This window comes from Marmota flaviventris, chromosome 15 (assembly GCF_047511675.1).
Source record: "Marmota flaviventris isolate mMarFla1 chromosome 15, mMarFla1.hap1, whole genome shotgun sequence".
Classification (NCBI taxonomy): Eukaryota; Metazoa; Chordata; class Mammalia; order Rodentia; family Sciuridae; genus Marmota; species Marmota flaviventris.
Window position 1 is genome coordinate 3,811,204 of NC_092512.1, and position 23,145 is coordinate 3,834,348.

The 23,145-nt window shown below is 46.5% G+C and overlaps 1 protein-coding gene across 1 annotated transcript in view; it reads left to right on the top strand.

Moving 5' to 3' along the window:
- Nucleotides 1-23,145, top strand: part of Trappc9 (trafficking protein particle complex subunit 9) — a 501,861-nt gene that overhangs the window by 292,419 nt on the left and 186,297 nt on the right. Inside the window, exon 19 of the mRNA XM_071602098.1 lies at nucleotides 20,950-21,060. Within this exon, the coding sequence (XP_071458199.1) occupies nucleotides 20,950-21,060 (111 nt within the window). The remainder of the gene's footprint in view (nucleotides 1-20,949; nucleotides 21,061-23,145) is intronic.

The window sequence follows — 23,145 nt, forward strand, 5'->3', positions numbered from 1 at the left end:
TTCAATGGTTTTCCTATACAGCAGTAAAGAACAAATCTACTGTGGCAGAAATCAGGAAGACAATCCCATTCATAATAGCCCAACAAACAAACAAACAAACAAATAAACAAAAACCCTAGGAATAAATCTAACTAAGGAGTAGAAAGACCTCTACAATGAAAACTATGTAACATTGAAGAAAGAAATTAAATAAGACATTAGAAGATGGAAAGGCCACCCAGGTTCACAGGCAGGCAGAACTGATATTGTTAAAATGGCCATACTACCAAAAGCAATATATGCATTTAATGCAATCCCCATCAAAACACCAATGACATTCTTTGTAGAACTAGGAAAAATAGTCATAAAATTCATTTGAAAGAATAAAAGATTCAAAATAACCAAAGTTATTGTAAGCGAAAAAAACCCAATACATAGCTTCAGATTATACTACAGAGCTATGGTAACAAAAACTGCATGGTAGTGGCATGGAAACAGGAACATATACCGATGGTAAAAAATGGAAGACACCGAGTCAGGCCCACACAGATAGAGTCATCTCATCTTTGACACAGGTGCCAAAAACATAGAGAAAAGACAGCCTTTCAACAAATGGTGCTGGGAAAACTGGTTATCCATATGTAGAAGAATGAGATTAGAACTTATCTCTCACCCTTTACAAATGCCAACTCAAAATGTATCGAACACCTAGGAATCAGACCAGAAAATATGCAACTCCTAGAAGAAAACATAAGATCCACACTCCAGCACATATATGCTGGAATGACTTTCTCAATAGGACCCCTAAAGCTCAGGAAATAATGCCAAGAGTTTACAAATGAAATAGCATCAAATCAAAAAACTTCAGCACAGCAAAAGAAGCAACTAAGAACAAGAAGAGAGAACCTACAGAATGGGAGAAAATATTTGCTAACTTATAACAGTTGATTAATATCCAGAATATATAAATAACTCAGAAAACAGGAAAAAGGCCCCACTGATAAATGGTAAAATGAGTTACACTGACACTTTTTGAAGGAAGAAATATACAGGGCCATTAAATATTTGAAAAAATGATCAACATCTTTAGCAGTGATCATGTGCAAATCAAAACCACACTGAGATTTCATCTTACACCAGTCAGAATGGCAGCCATCAAGATTAAAAATAATTATAAGTGCTGGAGATGATGGGGAGAAGGATCATTTTAACACTCTTGTTGGGATGTAAATCAGTACAACCACTATGGAAATCGGTATGGCGGTTCCACCAAAGACTAGGCCTGTAACCACCATATGACCCAGTTATGCCCCTCCTCATATGTGTTCTAAAGAGCTGAAGTCATCATCTGCAGTGGTACTTGCATACCCATGTTTAGAGCAGCCCAGTTCTGTGCATCAGTGGATGAATGGATGAAGAGTGTATATACAGTGAGATTTTATTAAGCCATAAAGAAAATGAAAGTATGTCATTCGCAGGAGAATGGAAAGAAATTAATACCATTGTGTTAAACAAAATAAGCCAAACTCAGAAGGTCAGGGTTGTGTGTTTTCTCATGTTGAAGCCAGAGAGGAAGAAGGAGGAGAAAGGTGGGCCAGGGGATCTCATGGAAATCAAAGGGAGGTCAGCAGAGGAGAGGAGAGGGATCGAGGGGAGGGTGTGTTTTGTCAGCTTTTTCATCCCTGTGACCAAAAGATCTGACCAGAACAATCAGGGGAAGAAAAGTTTGATTGAGGCTAGAGATCTCAGTTCATAGGAGCCGACTCCATTGGCCTGTGCCTGAGGTGAGGCAGAAGAGTGTGGTGGAGGACAGCAGGCCAGGATATGGCCTTCAAGAAGCAGAGAGACTAAGCTCAGCTCACAAAACATCAACTCCAAAGTCATGTCCCCTGGACTCCCGACCTGCAGCCGCACCCTACCTGCCTACAGTTACCCAGGTAATCCTCCGAAGGATTAATGCATTGATTTGGTTAAGGCTCTGATGACCCAGTCATTTCACCTCTAAACTCTCGCATTGTCTCACGCTTGAGCTTTGGGGAGAAACCTCGTATCTAATCCATAACAGGGAGGGAGGAGGGGAGGAAAGGGGAAATACTAGGGAATGATACTGGCCTCCTTGTTTTGTTATATTGTGTGCATGCATGAATATGTAACGATGAATCTCACCATTATGAATAATTACAGAGCACCAATTAAAAAATATGGGCAGAAAAAAGAAAGCAAACACGTGGGGAGGAATCCCTCCTGCCTCCTGTTCCATGCCACCAGCATCACTTTACTCTCAAACATACATAGAGACATCACGAGAAGGGAAACTTGAGACCCGTAGCCTCACTGATATACGTGTATGATATGAAAACAGAGTGCTGCTAATCAAGCCAACTTCAGTAGTGTGTGAAGGACACAGTACAGCATGAGCCGTTCAAGCTTCACAGAAATGTAAGGGATTTTCGTTACTGGAAAATCAATCATTGGAATTTATTACATTAGCATAATAAAGAGGAAAATCATATTATGCAATTGCTGAAGAAATATCATTTGACAAAATTCAACAGTTAGCTGAAAACATACATAAACTTGGGTCAGGGGGAACTCAGCCCAAGAAAGGCCATGTGGAGAGCCCTCTGGGGAAAGCCACATTCCAGTGCAGGTCTGGTTGCTTTTCTCCAGGAGTAGGAACTGGGTGAGTGTGTTGGCTGTTACCACTGTATTGGTTATTTTTTTCTGGCAATCCTACTCAGGACAATAAGATTATAAATAAATAAATAATGGCATTAAAAGGTGGAAACAAAGGAGTGAGGTGGTTGTTGATCACATGCAAGGTCCGCATGATTGTGAATTAAAAAATCCTAAAAATCTGCCACTCAAAATAAATTATCAGAACTTACCAAAAATTTAGCAGAAACCACTCAAAATTTGTAAATTATTTGTCTTTCTATAATCTAACAACTAACATTTTGAAAATGAAATTTTGGAAGCAGTGTGTTTAATAGAGTCTAAAACATAAAACTATGGATGAATTTCTAAAAATTTGATGTCTAGTAGATAATGATATAACATGAGTAAGAGAAGTTAATGACCTGAGTAACTGGAGAGTTAATTATTATTACAATGTCAGTCTTCCCAACATGGATTATAAATTCACTATAACCCCAATCAAAAGCTTAGTGTGTTTTCCAGTAGAATTTGACAAACTATTTAAATTCTTTTTTTTTTTTAATGGAACAGACCTTGAATAGACAGGTTGCCTGACACAAAGGAACAAGTTTGGATGACTGCAGCTATCCGATTTTAAAACATAATGTAACGTTCAGAGCGTTATTGGTGCAAAGATAGACAAAGGGTTCAGCAGGCTAGATTGTCAGCAGTTGCTTTTAGCAAGATGCAAAAACCATTTCATGGGGAAAATCAGAGTCCTTTCTCCTCAAAGAAAGCATAGCACAGCATCTTGAATGTCTTAGATGGGGTCAGAAACTTGCTAACCATAAAATAAAAGGTTGACAAAAGATGAATTTAACAGAAATTAAAAACTTCTCTTCACATAAGGCAAGTCATACTGTAAAATATGCTGTGATACTGGAGTAGATATTTCTCACATGGCATACACACCTCTGAACAGTGATCCGCATCAGGGAAACACAAGTTAAAACGACAGCGAGATGTAATTCGATGCTCACCAGAATGGCTGGACGGGAGAACTGATGGCGAATGCCCTCGAGAAGGGAGGTGGCACAGAGCGCATGCGCGTGGCTGCCGCAGGTGCAGAAAGGCAAGCTTTCAGGAGCTGTTCAGCAGCTCCTCAGCGTTCAGGCAACCTCTCTGATGATCTAGCCACTTCATTTTTAGATGTTTGCTCACAAGAAATAAAAATCTATATCCACAAAAAGATTTCTGTAAGAATTTTGTAACAACTTTATTCTTAATAAATAACTTCAAGTATAAACAACCCAAGTAGGCCCTCCACAGGGGTAAGACCAGCCCAGTGGCGATTCCACTTAGAAGTGAGCAACTTCTGGTGCCTGCAGAGAGACTAACTGTGCTCACAGATAGAAACCAGAATCAGGGTGCTCATCAAAAAACTCCAGCCACAGAGGAAAATGCTTTGTGAGACTCCACTGTTCAGAGTTCTAGGACAGGGAACCCTCTTCTTTGATAAATGCCACCTGAACTGGAGGGTGGGTGGGACAGGAGGGGACTTGGTTACCAGCTACCCTGTTTGCCTGGATTTCCCTGGCTTTGGATCTACATTCCCTGCCCCCCAGAAGGTCCTCAGTTGGGGCAGACCAGGACATTCGGCCTCCCTAGAAGGAAGAGTGTCTTTCTGGCATGATGGAATGCTGTTGGTCTTGGCAGGGGATGGCTTGTAGGGTTGGGGACAAACATGGCAAGTCATTGATCTGTTCACTTCAGATGCCTTATTGGTCAGTCAGTCATGCCTTAGTGTGTGATACTTCTGCAAAAAACTAGGTACACAATTGAAGACAGCACCTAAGTTTTCCTGGAGAGGTGTGTGAAGACATCATAGAAAGTGGAATAGGGTATTAATTCCAAAGATGACTAGGATTCCATGCAGAGTTGTAGAGGAGGGGAAGCACATTGCAATTTTTTATTTCCTCTCTAGGTTTTGAACTCTGAAAAATCTGGAGCCAGGCTGAAGTTCTATTTTCTCAGAGACCCATGTGAAATGCATGGACGAAGCGGGGTTGGCGTGCACCGTGACACTCAGCTTTGTCAGCCTGATGCACGGTGCCACACAGAACCATAGGACCTCATGGTCTTCCATTTGTTCCCAGGCGAAGATGTTCTGTGAGCACGATCTCTTGTTAGAGTCATATGCATCCCTGGAGATGGCCTGTTTCAGCACATTTGCATTACAGTGAGGCCCAGGAGGCCCACGCTGCCATCCAGATGCCCTGGCTCCAAGGCGCTGCTGCGTGGATAGGTAGATGAGCACGTACCCGTCAGGTTGAGCCTGCATGGAAATTCAAGCTGACTTCCCGCAAACCAGAGCCACATATACGTCAGAGGAGCACTCTATGGCTGGCACAAACAAAATTTTATATTCTATTATGAAACCAAACTATAAATGATGTGGATTAGTTGTTCCTGGAATGGTCTGTGTGTCTGCCCCTCTCATTAGTATTGATAATTTCTGCAGTTTTGCATATTGATCGTTTTTAAGTGGTAGTTTTCTAGAAGAGAAAGGGAGAGGAGAAGTCCTCTTTGTTTAAGCCTGCCTATTCCAGGGAGTGCCTAGGTATGTTGAGTTCAGCCCTCCCTTTGCCCTTTAGAGAGCCTCAGAGTGGCGTTGCTGCAGGCGGGTGCAGTGGCTGGTGTGGTATGCATGGTGCCCGGTGGAAGAGATGGGCCTCAACTGCAGCCTAGAGGTGCCATTCATGCTTGCCTGAGCTGGGCATCCCAGCCCTGGGTGCTGGTTCCCGTGCCCTGTAGCCTGCATGACAGACTTTGTGGTCATGGTGGAGTCTGTCTCTCCTAGCTGCAGCTGTCCTGGCCCTTGCCACAGGGATCATAGCAGCTCCGCTCTCCTCATCAGGATGATAAGAGAATCAAATGAAATGGGAGAGCCTGTTTCTTCTAAATGCCACAGCACAATATAAATGTGAGATGGAATTCTCATTATATTATTGTTATTAATTTTTTTTTAGCATTCTCCCTCTGGGGTGTACATAGGTCTCAGTTGACTTTTATTTATAAGATCAATTACCTCTGAGATTCACATTTTAACAGAGCTGCCTGGTAATGTTCTTAGGGACTAGACTGAAATGGATCAGGCGACGCTGTCCCTGTCTGAATGCTGAGCTTCCCTCTCTCCTGAGGAGCAATTTCTTCTGGCCTGTTAGAATAAATGATCCAATCTTAGACATTTCTACGCTGAGCTTTGTGGAAAATACACTCTTCAGAGGAGGGAGCAGGGTGTAGGGGCTGCTGCATTATTAATAGGAATCCTAGCTCTCGAGGAACCACAGCACTTGCTCGGGGTCATTTAGAGAAACTTCATCCCCCCTAGGGGAGGGACAGCTTAGCTCCTTAGGGAGCATGTGCTCACAGATAAGCAGTAAAGGCTATGTTAAGGAAGGGTTAAAAGCCTGCTAGGTATTTTTCAAATTGCTACATTTATTTATCAAGTTGGTTGTAAGTTTAACAAGAATTTAGAACTTTAGGGAGTGCCAGGATTCAGAACTGCACCCCCCTGTATCTGAGCTCAGGTTTTGATGCAGTGACTCCTTTGCTCTGTGGTCTCCAGCAGGGCGGTGGGCGGTGGCATTTCCCTGCACGATTCTTTTTGCATCTTGAAATGAAGGCAATGTGGATCTTGCATGTCACAAAATTGCATGTTTAAAAATGGGCGCATGCAATGTCTAAAGCAGCAGCGACTGTGGGTAATCGGTGCCAAGAGTAGTCTTTTCTCTCGTGTGCACTCTGCCATGTGCTGCGCTCTGAGCACCAGGGTATGAGCCAGTCCTGTGAGCCCAGCTCTGCACAGCTGGCCCTGGGGACTGCCTGTCACTTGCCTAGCATGTGCTCGGGCTGCTTTGCTGGCCTTCCTTCCTGCCTTCTTGTGAGCCCCTGAAGGCCAGCGCAGTGTCCCTTAAGCACCTAGCAGGGTACATGGCAACAGACCAGCACCAGGACTCCATTGAGTTGGGTTAAATATTGCACCTGCGTGTGAGCCCCATCTGTGCTGCACATCCCAGTTCCTGGGGGAGCCTCGGGCTGGTCTGCAGGAGACAGCGCAGCCATGGGCTGAAAAAGATGCGAGTTGGGGGGCGGGCCGACTGCCTGGTGCCCGAATCCCTGCTCTGCCACGCTGACCGAGCCTGGGATCTTTATAAAATGAGGCTTCTGGCGGGATTGTCGCGAGGATTAACTCAGAAATGTCGCATCAGTGTGTGCAGCAGAGCCAGGTGCTCCTCCATCCTGCTGTCCCAGTGTCCTTCCTCCTGTGCGCAGCCTCTGCGGTGGGTTGCAGGCCACACCCTACCTTTCCTCTGTTGAAGTAAATCCCCAGGATCACTGGCACATGTGAGGGACATAGCAAACAACTTATGACAGGGCATCTTGATCAGAGGGTGTGGAGTTGGGATGGGGCCTAGTTCTTGCCCTGGTTGGGACTCTGGGTTGCCCTGAGCCTTGCCTGACCTTATCTAGAATAGTGGAAAGATTGTATATGAGCAGTATGTTTCTCCCCCACTTCTTTTTTTCTGAAGGCTAAAGCCATTCAAACTTGTTACACCAAGTTTATGCCTGTGCAAGGAAGTACACTGTGCCAACAGTATTCATTCCAGTGGCAGCTCACAGACACACTGCTGCCGGCTTGATACAGACGTCTTCAAGTTACTTACTTCTTGTATGCTCTTTGTTACTTTTTTGAAATAAAAAAATTAAGTCTTCATATTTCGTGAATTAAAAAAACAATTTATGTGAATCATCTTTTCATATTAGGACATATAGTTACCCTTATTCATTTTGAAATTGCCTGCTCTTCCTATATCTTGTACGTGTACATATTTTGTGATGTGATGTTTTTGTTTGTTGGTTGGTTGGTTTGTTTTGTGGTCCTGGGGTTTGAGCCCAGGGCCTTGTGCATGAGAGGCAGGCACTCTACCAACTGAGCTCTATCCCCAGCCCTACCATGATGTTTTAATGCCTTTTCTATTTAGATATATTTGTATTGTTTTTTATTTATTTATTTTGGTACTCAGGATTGAACTCAGAACTTTTGAGCCACATCCCCAGCCCTTTTTATGTTTTATTTTGAGACAGGGTCTCATCAAGTTTTTTAGGGCCTCGCTAAGTTACTAAGGCTGATCTTGAAACTTGTAATCTTCCTGCTTCAGTCTCTTGAGCCACTGGGATTGCAGGAATACACCTCTGCTTGGCTGTTTTTTATTTTATTTTTTTTTTTTACTATTTCACATAGTTTTACATTGAGCTTTTTCGTAAATCTGGGCATGTGTGAATAGGTTTTTGTAATAGAAATTCAAAGAATTTTTACTTTTACTATATGCTTTGGAATTTTGCTCCACAGTTTGCCCTCCTGAAAGAGTGTGTGAGAATGCTAGTTTCTCTGCATCATAGATATCATCAAATTCTTTTTTATTGTTTGCAGCTTGATGGATATGGAAGGTCTCATTTTTGTTTGATTCTGATATCTTTAATTTTGAATAGGTAAATGCCTTTCCATGTGCATACTGAACACTTGCCTTTCTTTTGTGTGTTCCCGTCTGTAATCTGATCCTATTTAAAATTTTTTATTGATCCTATTTTTTTATTGATTGTTAGGAACGCTTGTGTGCTACATATTTTAATCTTATCCTAATTTGTCATTTATATTTTTAATACAAATTACATTTGTGTCTTAATGTAATATAATTTGGGCCTTTTGATTGTATACTTTTTTCATTTTTATGTGTAGAATTATCATTTTATTCTTAGTGGCTTTTGAGTGTCATATATCATTTTGAAAAACTTTTCCCAACTCATATTACATTAATGCTCCCCTTGGCTTTCTGCTAATATATTTATAATTTTATATTTTTATGTTTATTTATTCATATTTATGTTTGCATAAACTGTGAGATTGTGAACAAATTTTTTAACCATAAAAATCCAAAAAACACTGTAAAATGTGAAGTGTTATATAAATTTACTTAACTATTAAAAAGTAAATTTCAATTCATTACTTATAGTAAAAATGAATAATGAATGCAGACAAAATAATTTATGAGTAATTTCTAGATTTAGTGTGTATTTTTAAATTGCCTAAAAGAGATTTCCAGTATATGACACAGTTAGGCTTGCCTGTCTATTTCCGTATGGTCTCATCAGCATGGTTTCCTTCCTCCCTCCTTCCCTCCCTCCCTCCCTCCCTTCCTCCCTTCCTCCCTTCCCTCCTTCCCTCTTTCTCTTGGGAACATACGCTTTTTGCATTATATTCTGTGTCAGGCACCATCCTGGATACTGCACACAGTAATGGAGAAAGCCAAGCTCCTGCCTAGAGAGTTCACGTTTCAGCAGGGAGAGAAGCACTGAGCATCAACATGCAGGTAGTATGTGTGCCAGGGACATGGACAGCAAACACAGAGGTGCCAGGTGGCAAGAGCTATGGAAACAAATAGCGACTCTGACGGAGCGAGGGCAGAAGCAAGTGCCACTTGGGTGGTTGCTGTGATAAGCCTGGGTGACAGCAGGGAGAGGTGACATCATTAACTAGGTTCTGAGTGTACTTTGAAAGAACAGTACATAGGTGAAGAATTGCTCTTACTCAGGAGGTGTAACAGTGCAGGGCTTTCATGCTGAGAAACTGGGGAAATGCAGGTACCATGTACTGAGAGGAAAAACTGGAGGAGAAACAAGTTTTAAAATCTTTTGCTGATTGAGCAAGTCCAAGGCATAAATAAGTATAAAATACCTTTCACTGTTCTTTTTCTACTCTTGTCACTGTAGCCACAGACGTGGTACCCTCGATCTCTGTGCGTGGTACTTCTTACATGCACCATGAACTGGACCAGGGCTCGTGTACCTCCTGGTGCCTTGCTAGCGCCGGGGCACCGTGTTTGCACATACAGGTGACGTGAGCTGCCTGTGGCTTGCTGACTGGAGTATGGTGTTATGGATGCTCCTATAAAAGAGTAAAGATTTTGGACTCCCCCTTTTTTCATGATAAGTACAATAAGAAAAACCTATTCTAATTCCACCATGCTTTTAAGACCTGGAAGGAGCTACGGGGCTACCTTCCTGCTCTCCTCAGATGCCTGAAAATAGAAATAGTTTTGATTCTGTTGTTTTGGTTCAGTGCATGCCATCTTTTCAGTTTATTTTGTAATAATTCTAGATTTGCAGGGAGTTGCCAGAAAAGATGCAGAGAGGCGTCCTGTGCGCTGTGTACCTTGCCTTCCCTCCTGGGACACAGCACTCAGCTCTGTGGTTGGACATTTAGAAGGTGAATGTCACAAGGAAGTATTTTAAGTGCCAGATGAAGACCTCTTGGTGATATCTCTAAATATGATGAGCCTTCCAGTGTTGTTTCTGGACACTGAGTGTCCATAATAAGATGTCTGATGTAGATGAGGGGTGGTGGCCACAAGGGGATTGGCCGCTAACGCAGGAGACTGAAGGAGCTGTCCCCTGGGAGCTATGCTTCTGCTGCTGCCCCTCGTGTGAGGGCGAGGTCAAGCCAGCTGGACTCCCTCTTTGACTGGAGGTTTTATCATTGATATCATGGTCATCAGTGTTTCATCAATGACTCAGAAATTCTCAGAAAGACTATTCTAGGGCAGGTGATGCCCCTCTCTCCCCTCTTCTTGTGGAAGTTGCAGAAGGAGCCCAGCTGGTGTGTTCCACCTTGGTGGCTGGGGAGAAGGAAGGGGCTGTGTTTCCAGGAGGGAAGCCTTTGCCTATGGCCCTGCTCCACCCTCTGCCCACTGGTTACCCATCATGGTGGGCCATCGAGGTGTACGCAACAGGGTAGGGCATCTGTACCGAGGCCTGCGTTAGTGAGGGAAGGAAGCTGGAGGAGCTGTGGGCACTGGTTCTGCAGGCTGCACTCAGCACCCTACCCCCCAACTGCCCCTGCAGTCTGTCAGTCCATAGACCCTGGGGTTGGAAGGGCTCTTGACAGTGGAATGCACTCGCTTGACCTCATCCCTTCCTGTTGGCGCGTGTCTTCTGAGAAAATGAGCATGGCTTTTGTCTCCTTTTCATTTGTGAACATATTATAGGTGTGTACAGGACAGGAACTGGGGCCCAGCGTGGCACACAGGAGCAGGCAGACCCTCTATCAGGTTGATGCTGGCTCTGCAACTAGCCCCTCCCAGCTCCAGCCTTGAACCAGTGGTGGTCTCCCAAGCACACCTCCTGCTAAGGAACACCACAGCTCTTTCTGCCTCTGCTCACAGGTGTATCTCAAGGGGCTCTGTGCTCTTTCTGGTGCATGCTGCCAGGTTATTAGCACCAATAATTTTATGTGACACACACTTCATTTTAGATTGGCATATTATTAGGTGTTAGATGTTGGTGTTCATTTTAAAACAGCATTATATATTATCTAAAAATATTTGAAGTTTTTTCTATTTAACAAATATCATATATTTGTTAATATATTTAAGAGCCTGATTTGTTAAACATCAGTTCCAAGTGAGCATGTCACATTTGGCTGGGGGTTGAACGGATGTTAATAGCTGGGTTGTTTTGTATAATAGTTGGCCAGGGTTTCCTTTTGATTTCTTGCATTTGGCATTTTTCAAGTTCAGCTGGTTTGTTTAATCATTGTAAAGTTTAATTCCCAAATAATGATACATGAAACATGATTTCAAGTTGTTATTTGCAATTACTTTTCTTCAAATAATCATTGGTGGATGTGGATTTTCTTTATTCCCAGAGATGAAAAGCCAAATTGGATGTGGTCATCATCATATGCTATCCTGTTTTTTATTTCTGTTATTGGGGATTGAATCCAGGGGGCTCTACTACTGAGCCACATCCCCATTATTTAAAATTATTTTTAGCTTGAGACAGGTTCTTGCTGAGTTGCCGAAGCTGGCCTCAAACTTGTGATCCTCCTGCCTTGAACCTCTGGAGTCACGGGGATGACAGACATCAGGCATTGCCTGCCATCTCTTCAGCCTTGTTTTTTGATGCACTATAGTACGTTGAGGTGCTGCAGTTGAGTGGTGGCAGATGATCATGACTCCCAGGCCTGGAGCACAATTTCAGAACCGTTCTTATACCCCTGTTAGTGTGTGGGCTTCACAGCCCTCTTCTCTAGCCACTGGGCCACTTGAGCACACATTATGCAGTTTAGCAGCTTCCACTGCACGATTGGCAGAACCACCGTGGCTGTGGGCTGCAAGGTGGAGAGAGGGCCATGAGTGTTTGTCTGATCTCCAGCAACTCCTGGGCATCTTGCTGGAGACACTCAGTTCTCAGATGCTTGCTTTCTTTTACAGCAGCTTCATTTTTAAAATACAGTTTGCATGCCATACAGTTCACCCACTCAATGTACAGTTGATCATTTTAGTGCACTCACAGAGTCACTCCGCTGTCACCATCATCGCATTCTAGAAGTCTTCATCACTTCAGAAGAACCCTGTCCCCATTAGCAGCTGCTCCCTATTCCTCCTCCTACCCTCCCCCAACCGTCGTCGGTTTCCTTTTGTATAGATTTTCTTATTCTAAACATTTCATGTAAATAGAAGCAAGTAACACTTGAACAGCTTCTTTCACTGAGCATAGTGTTTCCCAGAGTCACCCACAATGAAGTATTGGCACGTCATTTTTTTATTGCTAAATAATATTTCATTGTATCAATATAGCACATTTCGATTATTCATTCACTGGTTATTTACTTTTGGGTTGATCCCACGTGGCTCTTGGCTGTTATGAGCTTAGCCATTGCGTATGGCACTTGCCCTGTCTAGAAGACCTTCTCCCTGCTCTCAAGCCTGTGAGTGAAGTGTCACTTCCTTTCTAGAGCCTTCTCTGGCCATTACCCAGACTGCCTGCTTGCTGTGTGCTCCTTTCTCCATTGAGATCTGAGCATCTTCTGACTCTCTGGATCCAGCACGCATGGTGAAACCCACCCCAGCGTGCATCCTGGTCCCTGGTGTCACTGCAGAGGCTCTGACCCTCAAGTCTTCCTGAATGGCTGTGGGCAGTGTCATAGAAACCCCATCTAGCAGATGGCAACCGTTCAGTCTTTTCTGTGGGATTCCAGAGCTCTGTGATGCAGCACAGCAGAGGCCAGGTCACTATTCTATCACCAGAAAACGTTCTGACTTCTGCGTTTTTCTGGACTTCAGGAAGAATTAGGCTCCATGGCTGTCCTAAGACCAGGAGAAAGCTCTCCAGCCTCATGTCCACTGTTCTTTCTAGAAGGAAGGCAGCAGAGGAAGCAGGCTGGCACATGTGGAGTGTAGAAGACCACACAGATCAGGCCTGCCTTAGTTTTGTGTTGCCCACTTTCCTCTTTCCTGGGAGTGATCAAGCATGATGGCGGGGCCTGCGGAGGCCTCGTGGATGGCAGCAGGCTGGAAGCAGGGGAGCCCGTAGGCTCTCCTGTACAGCGCCTGGTTCTCACCATGCTCAGACCTGGGCTGGGCTTCGCACACTCACTGTAGCTGACCAGCAGCAGGTTCTGCTGCTCTGCAGACGGCAGCCAGGCACATGGTCATCTTTGCCCCTCTTGTGTGTGTGGGACTTGCTCCCATTTTACAAAGCACCGTCACTTGTTCATTGGAGCCTACTAATAATGTCATGGAAAATTCCTACTGGGGAAACTGAAAGTCAGAGAAACTAAATAGCCTGCTTATGACATGACTCCTTCTGGGCAACAGATCATGTTTGGAATGAATTTCACACTCATAGTGATGTTTGCTTTTTAATTGCATTGTTTAAAAAAATTGACTAACACAGTAAAACAGACTTATTTGGCTTACATTTTTATGACTTCTAATATACACATATTTGTGTATTTACTGTAATCAGGACAAGCAGTTCCATTAAGAACTTCATCATGGCCATGTATGGTGGTGCACACCTGTAATCCCAGCATCTGGGGAGGCTGAGGCAGGAGAATCACAAATTGAGGTCAGCCTGGGCAACTTAGCAAGGCCCTATCTCAAAATAAAATTCCTAGTACTGAGGGGGGGGGGGGGAGCAACAACAAATAAACCATCACATTGCCCTCACCAGACCCTCCACCTGCCCGGAACAGTGGCAACCGGTGGTTTGTCCTCCCCCGTGTGGGTTTGGTGTCCAGTGTCACAGAAGCTGTCATGCCTCATGCTTCTGGTCAGGAGTGGCTGCGTCCCCTGCGTTCTGGGCTTCTTTGTGCAGGTGGCTGCCCTTTCACCTGCAGAGCTTTCTTGGTGTTTCTCTTAGAGGGGTCCCTGTGCTGATGAGCCGGCCTGATCCCCTTCACGGGAGAGCATCTCGCTGCGTCTCCATCCCTGGGCGCAGCCTCGAGAGTCCAGGGCCCCTGCTCTCAGCACCTGGACAGTGCTCCTCCCTCTGCCCTCACGGTGGCCTTGTGTGGAGGCACTGTTTGCTGGTGGCTCTCCTTGTCTCTTTAGCTTTCTGCCGAGTGATGTTCCTGGGCGAGGATCTCTTTCTGGTTTTCCCTTTGGGGTCTGCTGAGCTTCCTGCACCTGTGTGTGGCTTCTGCCCGTCCGGGAGGTGTTTAGCCTTCGTTTCTTCAAAGCTGCAGTTGCTTTTTTCGTTGTTTCTGAATTTCCTATGACACAATTTGTAGAGGCTTTTTTTGTTCCATAGAACCATTTTTTCCCGATAATATTCTCTCCCTATTGTTTCTATTTGATGATTTATTAATCTATCTTTAAATGTTCTAATTTATTTCCTTTCTGGTTCCAGAGCCTTCTTCCTGTGGTCTCTCTTCTCTTCAGTGGCCAGAGCACCTGCCTTGGCCTAGGACCTGGTAAACAGGTGCAGGCCCTTGAGGAGCGTGAGTGCCTGCCACGTGGGTGCTGCAGTCAGATCAGGTGGCCATGCCCCTTGTTCACCATCTGATGAATTTTTCAGTTCAGTTCTTTCTTTTCCACAGTTTCTCTTTGGTTGTTCTCTGTGCACCTTTCTTTCTCTGCTGAGCTCTCGCCTTCCACTTGTTCCAGGGGTGTCCACTTTTACTTGTTGGACCGTGGGTAGCGTCTCTCTGTGAGAGAGTCATCTTGAGATTCTGCCTGTTGATTTTCTTCTTCCTTGGTAGTTGGTATTTTTCTGTGACAAGTTATTTTTGGTGATATTCTGAATATTTCAACCTAATGCTGTGAGCCTTTGGGGTCTTGTTTGAATCCTGAGAAGATTTTCTTTTTTGGGGGGCGGGGGCATCTGTTTATAGGGATTTGCTTCTTGGCACAGTGCAGAGGCCTGGTGTGGGCTGTGGCATAGGTCCAGCTGCATGGTATCGTGGTGCCCTCTGAGCAGCCCTCCTGTGGGCCACCTGCGATCTCCCTGGAGCTTAGCCGTTGGTCTGGCGCCCTGCGCTGTGCTCCTTGGTGAGCTGTCCATGCCTCGCCTTGGCAGGCTGTCCTCTGAGCCATCTCTGCCCAGGCTCTCCCCAGCTCTCCCAGGGCCTCTTTCTCTATGGGCTGCTCTGGAGCCAGGCTCTGGGTTTCCCCTTCTGTGTGTCTCATGCAGGACACTTGGCCAGAGACTCAGAGGAAGAGCAAAGTGAGGGGACCTGGTGGCATGGCTTGGGAACCAACTCAGCTTCTGAGTCAGGGAGTGGCACACCTCAGGCGAGGCCTGCTGGCCACTGGTGCTGTACCCATCTCATGGTGCTGCCAAGGGCTGGGCTGGAGGAGCAGAGGGGAAAGCCTCACGCAGTGTCCCCTAGCTTCATTGTAGGTCCCTCACCTCTTTCCTTAAATTGATTCCCAAGTATTTTATTTTATTTTTTGAGGCTATTGTAAATGATGTTTACAGGAAGGGGGGCTTCTGTGGCTCTACCACCCCACATGTGCCCCTCAGCCCCCAGCTGCATTTGGCTCAGGCCAGGGCCCCTGGGCGGGGGAGTGAAATTCTCCCAGTTCAGAACTTGCTCCTGGTCTCTGCTCTGATTCGTCCTCTGTAGTTCACTGTTTGAGGGTCCAGCGCTGTCCATCTGGCTGTGGTTCGCAGACAGGAGTCACTTGCCTGCAGAAGGAGAGTCAGGGTGGCTGTGCTTGCTCCCCTTTTTCAGGATTGGAACTCATCCTTTTTTTCACATCAACCAATTCATGCCACTCATCTGCTTAGAACTCTCAAAATAGCTTCCCATCATGCTAGAATGAAGCCAGTACTGTCCTACGGCCTTTCATGCCACTCCTCTTCACTGTCCTGTTCTGTGATCATGCTGTACCTTAAGAGTTCTGCACTAATTGCCGTGCTCTCTGGAAAGCTCTCCTCCAAGACCGTCACAGGATTGCTTTCTTGTCACCTGAATCTCAAATGTCACTTCTTCAGGAAGGCCATCGGTGGGCACTGGATATGAAATCACCCTTAAATTCCTGCTCTCAGAGGTGCAGTTAGGTTTCACACCTACTGGAATCAGATGGGTCTTTGCCCGCTGCATGCCACAGCCTCCTTTTACACTCCCTGTTGCCACAGCAACCAGATTTCTGCAAGTGCTACCTGAGAGCACCTTGCCTCCACAGTGCCAAGGGACTCTTGCTTTCTGGAATGTTCTAAATGCTACAGAACTGGATGACCATGGGCATCTTCTCTGCACAGCATGCATGAAGTATGAGAGCTGATCCCCAAGGAAGACCTTGACCAGTGCAGTCAGGAGTCAGTGGATAAATTGTCCCGTCTTCTGTGACTCAGGTGCACAGTTCCCAAGAATTCCACATCTTCTGCTGTCTCCACTCTGCCTCCGGGGACCTGTGAGATCACCTCCAGGGCCAGCTCCATCACGCACAGGGCGACACAGTGTGCTGTTGTCCCACCTCCCCCTCTCTACTTGCATGCACCGACCTTCCCCTGGCCCCTCTCCTTGGAGCCCTGGCTTTTCTCAGGCTTCACTTTCTATGCAAAACCCAAGCTGAGACAGTAGTCTAAGTGACTTATGGGACACTTTCTATAAAGCATTTTTGTTGTAAGAAACAAAGAAAGCTCACAGGACAACAGTTAAAAGCCATGTCGACACTTTGCTGACTCTTTGCTGCTGTTTTACGTGCACCACGGATGCCCTGTACCCTGTCCTGAGCCACTTTTTTTTTTTCCACTCAGCAGGAATGGCTTTTATCCCGAATTTGATCTTTACAAACAATGTTGAATATTTTAAAATATTTCAGCATTTGACATGCACGTCCACAGTGTCTTCTCAAAAGCCCTGCCAGCCTTACTGACACAGCTTCATTCCTGGTGGGCAGCTGCTCTGGATTTGTTTGCAGCCCTGTGGCTGTCCCAGGCCGCCCATCTTCCTGCCGACGAGCACTTCCTCAGAAGCAGTCCCCTGCTTTTGCAAATGACACTGTGGCAGATGTTTCTGGAAGTGCCCTGCTGTCTTCTGAGTTGCTCCAAGATGCACATGCCAGAAGTAAAACGTCAGGCAGGGGGGTCTCATGGGCAACAGCCCTGGGCGCTCACAGTCCTCGCTGAAGGAGGCGTACTGATGGTGATCCTCCTGGCTGTGAACAAGATTCCACGTCTCCTGCTGATGCAGGTCTCACCAGTGCTTCTGCAGGGACAGGTCTTGCTGTTCCGCTGGGGCAAGTGGGAGACAGTGTCTGAGGCTCATCTCTGCTTCTCTGGCCACCAGCTGGATTGAGCCATCACTGTTTATTGACCAGTGGATTCCCTCCAGTTTCAAGGTGAATTTCTGCCCTGTGCTTCACTTTCTACTGCCATTTGTTATTGATTTATAGGAATTTTCTATAAATCCAGGATTCTAATCCTTGTTAGTTTAAGGTAGTGCAAACACCTTTTCCAAAGTGGCTTAGTTTTTCTTTGGTTTTTAATGTTTTCTTTTATACCAAAGTTCTTCATTTTAACTCAACCAAACATTTTAGTCTTTTATGTCTTGTATATCTTGTAAGTCATTTGAGGAATCTTTCTCTGTTCATCTAAGATTATAATGCCATGCTCTCATATTTAGGTAGAACTTCGGTCTGCTTGGGATCTGTTTGCCTGTGGTGGGAGCTGGCGGGTCATTTCTGCCCCTTGTGACCTCTTTTCCTGGTACTGTCGAATGCTCATGGTTATCACCCCTCCAGCCCCTGATGTGCACATGGCTCCTCTGGGCTCTTTTTACTTGACCTCGTGGGTACCTGCCACTGCCCCAGGACGTCTGCCTTCACCTGCAGCCCTATGGTCCTCCCCAATACCTTGTAGGCCGAATCCCTTTGAAGGCTTTTCTTGTCCCTGTTTTCATGTTCTCAGCCCTTTGGTAGAACATTTGGAAAAGCACATCAAGTTTTGCCAAGAACAAGCCTTTGTTGGGGCATCTTTATTAAGTTGCATTGGATCTATGTAAAATTGGAAAATAGCGACTATTTTAGAAGTATTTTCCCAGCACTGAGCATAATACCATCTCTGTGTTATCTGTCTTCTTTATTGTCATTCTGTGAAGCATCAGGTACCCTCCATATGTGCCTTGCATACACCGTGTCACTTTTATTATTTGGATGTGTATTATGGACTACTTTGCTATTGCAAATTCATTTTCTTAAAAAAATTTACCTTGTGATTGTTTTTAGTTAATGTATAGTAATGTTATTGATTTTGTGCCTTAACCCTTTATTCTGCAATCTTTTTAAACCATTTTTTTTTCTAATTTAACAAACAAAGACTAGAATTCTTTTACCCTCCCTCCCTGTATGCTTCATATGAAGCTGAGGTCCCAGTCCCTGTTCACTTGCATGTCCCTGCTTAGAACATAGGTCAGGGGAGTTAATTAATGACATTTCCAGTTCTGGGTGGGGACAGTAATGCACAGGCAGTTCCACAGACCGCTCCCCTGCCAGAGTGTGTTCTGGGTGGCAGCCTGAGCCCCCTTGCCCAGCTGCACCTCAGACTCCCAAATGCTGTGCTGTTCCCTGCAGCTGGGTCTTTGCTCCCTTCTCTGTATTCTGGGTGTATGCTCAACATATTTGTCCTTCAGAGCTTGCTTTGATCTCAGTTCTTCCAGGAAGCTTCCTTGGACTTTCCTATTCTTTAGAAAGATGGGTCCAGAAAAACAAAAACATAAACAAACAAGACTTAAAGTACTCTGAGCTCAAGTGGAGCATAAGCCTGGGAGAAAATCTTCCAAAGTGCTGGGGAAAGATCCCCAGAGTCAGTGATATTACTGTGGGGACAAGTGCTGCTGCTGCAGTCTGGGAAAGGGAATTAACTTATGAGTAATAGATAGAAAACAAAGACCCACCCCTGCATCATCATGTCAGCAATTAGAGGGAATAGGAGGTCCAGACGCCCCCACACGCAGACAGTGAGTCAGAGGCACAACCCGGGAGAACTGTGCTGTGCACTGAGGCCACCCGCTCCTGCGCGTCCCGGAGCGCTTCCCTGGGGGGCGGGGGGCAACGGGTACCTGTGCCTTTTATTCCAGGCTTGAAACAGCCATGCTATTTGGATCAGCGAACACACATCGATTACCTGTCGTGTGCTAGCCATGATACTTGGTAGTTTTAGACACCGCCTCGGTTTCCTCCTCTGGTAAACGTTTTACAAGTTCCCGTTTCTAGGGAAAGATGTTGCTGTGTAAGGGTTTCATGAAGTTCTGACGAAGGCAGAACAGACCCTTGCTTCATGGAGGTCACTTTCCTGCGAGCAGAGGGAGAGCCCCTCATAGGCACCCCTCGGAGCGCATGAGTATTTTCTAAGTGCCAAACCTGACCCTGGATCACCCGGTGTGAACCTGTCACCTGAAGGTGTGTGTTGCCACCTTGGTTCGGTGTTGTTGTCTGTGCCAGAAACAAGATGTTGTTCCTCTGCCTTCCTCTTGAGAGGTCACACACACACAGCCAGGACAGTGCCTGGGTGTGTGGGTGTGTGGGGCCCTGGACGTGCTGGTGCACCCCTGTGCACTTCGGTTTCCCTCTCTACAGGGAGCAAGGACAGGTGCGGTCCAGGAAGCCAGGTCCTCAGCAGCCGTGAAGGTGGAGCCTTGGGCACCACCCCACTGCTCTGTCCTCTCCTGGGCCTCCCTTCCTCAGGGGAGCACAGGGGCAGTAGCTGCCTCCTAGGTGAGTTGGGATGCCTGGTCACATGGCAGGGTCTGTCCTCCTCCCCTTTCCGTGGGCTTGGCTTTCCCAGAAAGCAGCAGGGCCTCGCTTCCCACCTGGGGGAGACCTATGAGAATTCAGATGCCCTGTGGCCGCAGTAAACTAGAAATGACCCAGACAACAGGTCTGTCTCCATGCCTTTCCCTCCCGCCATAAAGACAGTTCACTCTCCTCCTCTAAGATGGATGAGCTCTGCCCTGTGCCCCTCTTCTCTGTCAGCTCCAGTCCTGGGTATCCTGGGTACAGCTGTGCTACTTGGACCAGCGAACACGTATCGATTACCTGTCATGTGCTCGCCATGATGCTTGGTATTTGGAGAACAAGCATTCAGCTGTGATGGGGACCTAACAAATAGTGACCAACACACACAAAAAGCATTGTTGGCTTTTAAAAAATAGCTCGCCTGCCTCGCTGAAGAGTCCAGAGGGAGGAGCAGTGGGAGCTGCAGCCGCCGCTCAGCACGGTGCGGGCACAGGCCCTTTTGACCCCACTCACTCACTGCAGGCTGTGGTTTTGTCCTTGTCCCTGAAGGGCTGCTGAGCTTTGAGGTGTCTAGCTTACTTCTGGGGAGGAGGCATAGGGGTGAGGGAGGCTGAAGGACACAAGCTCTCTTTCAGAGCAGGTCCCAGGAGCCATGTCTCCTGGCTAGAGCTTTGCCACATAGACTGCTTTCTGCTGTGAGGAGCCATGGGGACCTGAGTAGGGAGCCTTCCCTCTCCGCAGCAGTGCAGTGAGTAGAGCTTTCAAACAGGTGGCATGTGAGCCTATGGTGCTGCCACAGCTGCGAAGGGTAAAGTGGAACCCTTACCCCTGGGGGAGAGACTCTTGGGGTCCAGTTCTCCGTGCTCCGGGGTGCAGCACCTGGCGTGGTACCTGGGGGCTGAAGGGCTCCTCTCTTTACACAACCCTTGTTGAGTGGCGCTGTGTGCCACGAGCGCAGGGGATCTTCCTTTGGTGTGGGCTGCTCCGGTCCTCCTGTGCGTCCAGTCATCTTCCAAGGCCTGTGGTATGCCATAGGCATGACTGAGGACCTGAGACCCAGACTCACTTTAGAATGAGTGAGCTCAGCCATGCAGAACAGGGCTCAGTGATCCTCTGTACCCAGGGCCTTTGGTAAATCACACTTCTGCACGTCTGCACCTCGTGGTACCTACTCAGAGAGGAGGAGAGGTGGTCACTCCTCATGGGCTCTGGAAAATTCTGAACTCTCTCTTGTCTTTAAACACAGTACCCGGCAGTGCCACTTGCTTTTGGACGTCTTCAACTCCACGGAGCATGAGCTGACCATCGGTGCCAGGAACAACGAGGAGCTCACCCTGCATGCCGGCGAGTGCCAGCGGTGAGTGTTCTGCCTGCTGCCAGGAGCATGGCTGGGCCCAGGGATGGCCCTGAAGTGGCAGTGTGGCAGTAGCAGCGGGCTCTCACACCAAGAAGCTGTGTCTCTGGGCCCAGGCTGGGGATTAGGGCTGTGCACCTAGAGAAGGGAAAATATTTTTAGGTTTTAATTGCAAAATATTTCAAACATACAGAAAAATAAGAAATATAAGTACAAGCATTTTGCTATATTTACTCCAGATTTCTCCCTCCCCACCCCCTTCTGTCTTATTTTAAGGAAAGAAAATGTTTGCAAAAAATACCTGGCATGTTAACATTATTAGTCAGCAGGGAAATGCAAATCTAGAGCACAGTCAGATCCACCGCGAGTCCTCAGCACAGTTAGAATGGTGTTGGCGAGGACGTGAAGCAACTGGAAGGCTGTAAGAAGTGCAGCTGCTGGAAGAATTGGCTGCGGCTCTTATAAAACCAACCCTGACCCTTGCCCAGATTCTCCAGCCCTAGTTAGTTCCTCAAGAAAACTCAAACATATGGTCACCAAAAGAGCATTACAAGAGTGTTTCTAAACCAAAAACTAGAAAGAGCACTGGTGCCCTTACAGAAAGAAAAGTAATCGGTGACATGTTTCTAAGAATGGGGTAGTACCCCAACAAAAACAGAGGAGTTATTCCTCTGCTCAGTGAGGGTGAGCCTCAGGGGCATCCAGAGTAGTGAAGGAGCCTGGAGCCAGCAGGGCCAGTCTGCGGCGGGAAAGGCTGGGCGTGCGCAGCCTCCAGAGGCTGGGATGGCTCTGACCTAAAGGGCAGAAGGTGGTTTCCTGGGTGATGGTCTGGTGGGTGGCTCCGTAGGGTTGGCGTCTCTCAGTATTTGCTCCCCTGACATCTGTGTGTTTCCCTGTATGCAATTCACATCAAAGAAAGACTGTCAACAGACACTGTGCCTCAGTGTTTGCTGATCCACACGCTGAAGGGGCTGGGCCTGGTGCGTTTCTGCAATGGTATTTGAAGTGCAGAACTCATTTATTTGATGCCGGTTGGAGAGGAAGGTGGAGGGACAGATACGCATGGAAGCAGGTCTGGCCCAGTGGGCGTGCAAGGCGTTCAGCTTTATATTGGGCATAATTTAAATAAGAAAATATTGGGAAAATAAGCAAAAGAATAACAGCTGAACCCCTTCCTATCCACGTGGTGCCATCTTCCTTTCCCCGGGGGCAGCTCTGCCGAGGAGGTGATGTGGGTCGGCCTGATGCTCTGCCACTCTCATTGTATATATACATACCCAGAGCCAAGTCTTATTTTGAGTGTTTTTTTTTTTTTTTAAATGGCCTAAGGGTTCCTTATCATATATGTCCTTTTGAAAATCAAAATAAGCACTACTCTTTGGAGTGACAAATCTGATTCTTTCATTTGACTGCTTTAATATTTCACTGTGTAAATATGGCACCTGGCTCGTCGCTATGCTGATGCCCTCACGATGAGGCTTCCAGGATATTGGTATTTAATATGACTGTTAATGACACAGGAGTGTAAAGCAAGGGCCTGCAGCCCTGTGGGAGATAACTGGAAGCTGGAGACCAGTGGCTGGGGGCATTTATGAGCCTCCTTTGAGAGGAGCGGAGCGCCTCCCAGCGCACTCCCAGCGTACTCCCAGTGTCACCTGGCTCTCCCTACCCCCAGCAGGACTTTCTGTGCAGTGTGTGCCTGCTCGGGCTCCTGTGCTCTGCTGGCAAATGTGCCGGAGGCTCCCAGGAGGAGGACAGAGCCTTCTGAGGCAGTGGTGCCAGCTGCTGCCCTGCTCCTTAGCTGTGAGGGGAACCCTCTGCCCCTGTCCTCTTTGTCTAGAGGTCTTGCTGTAGCTCAAGATCCCAGAGAACATAAATCTGGTCTTCTTATGACACCAATATAAAACGCTTTAAGAAGTATGCATTGCCAAGCGTGTGCTGTGGTGTAGCTTACTCATTCTTGGCAGCGAGGAAGGCTGAATAATATTAGCAACCTCAGTCGCAAATAATTGCGATTTGGTTTTGTGCTTCAGGCTGCTGCTTTATTAAGCGTTTTGCTGAACTTCTCATTTCCAAAAGCTCGCAACT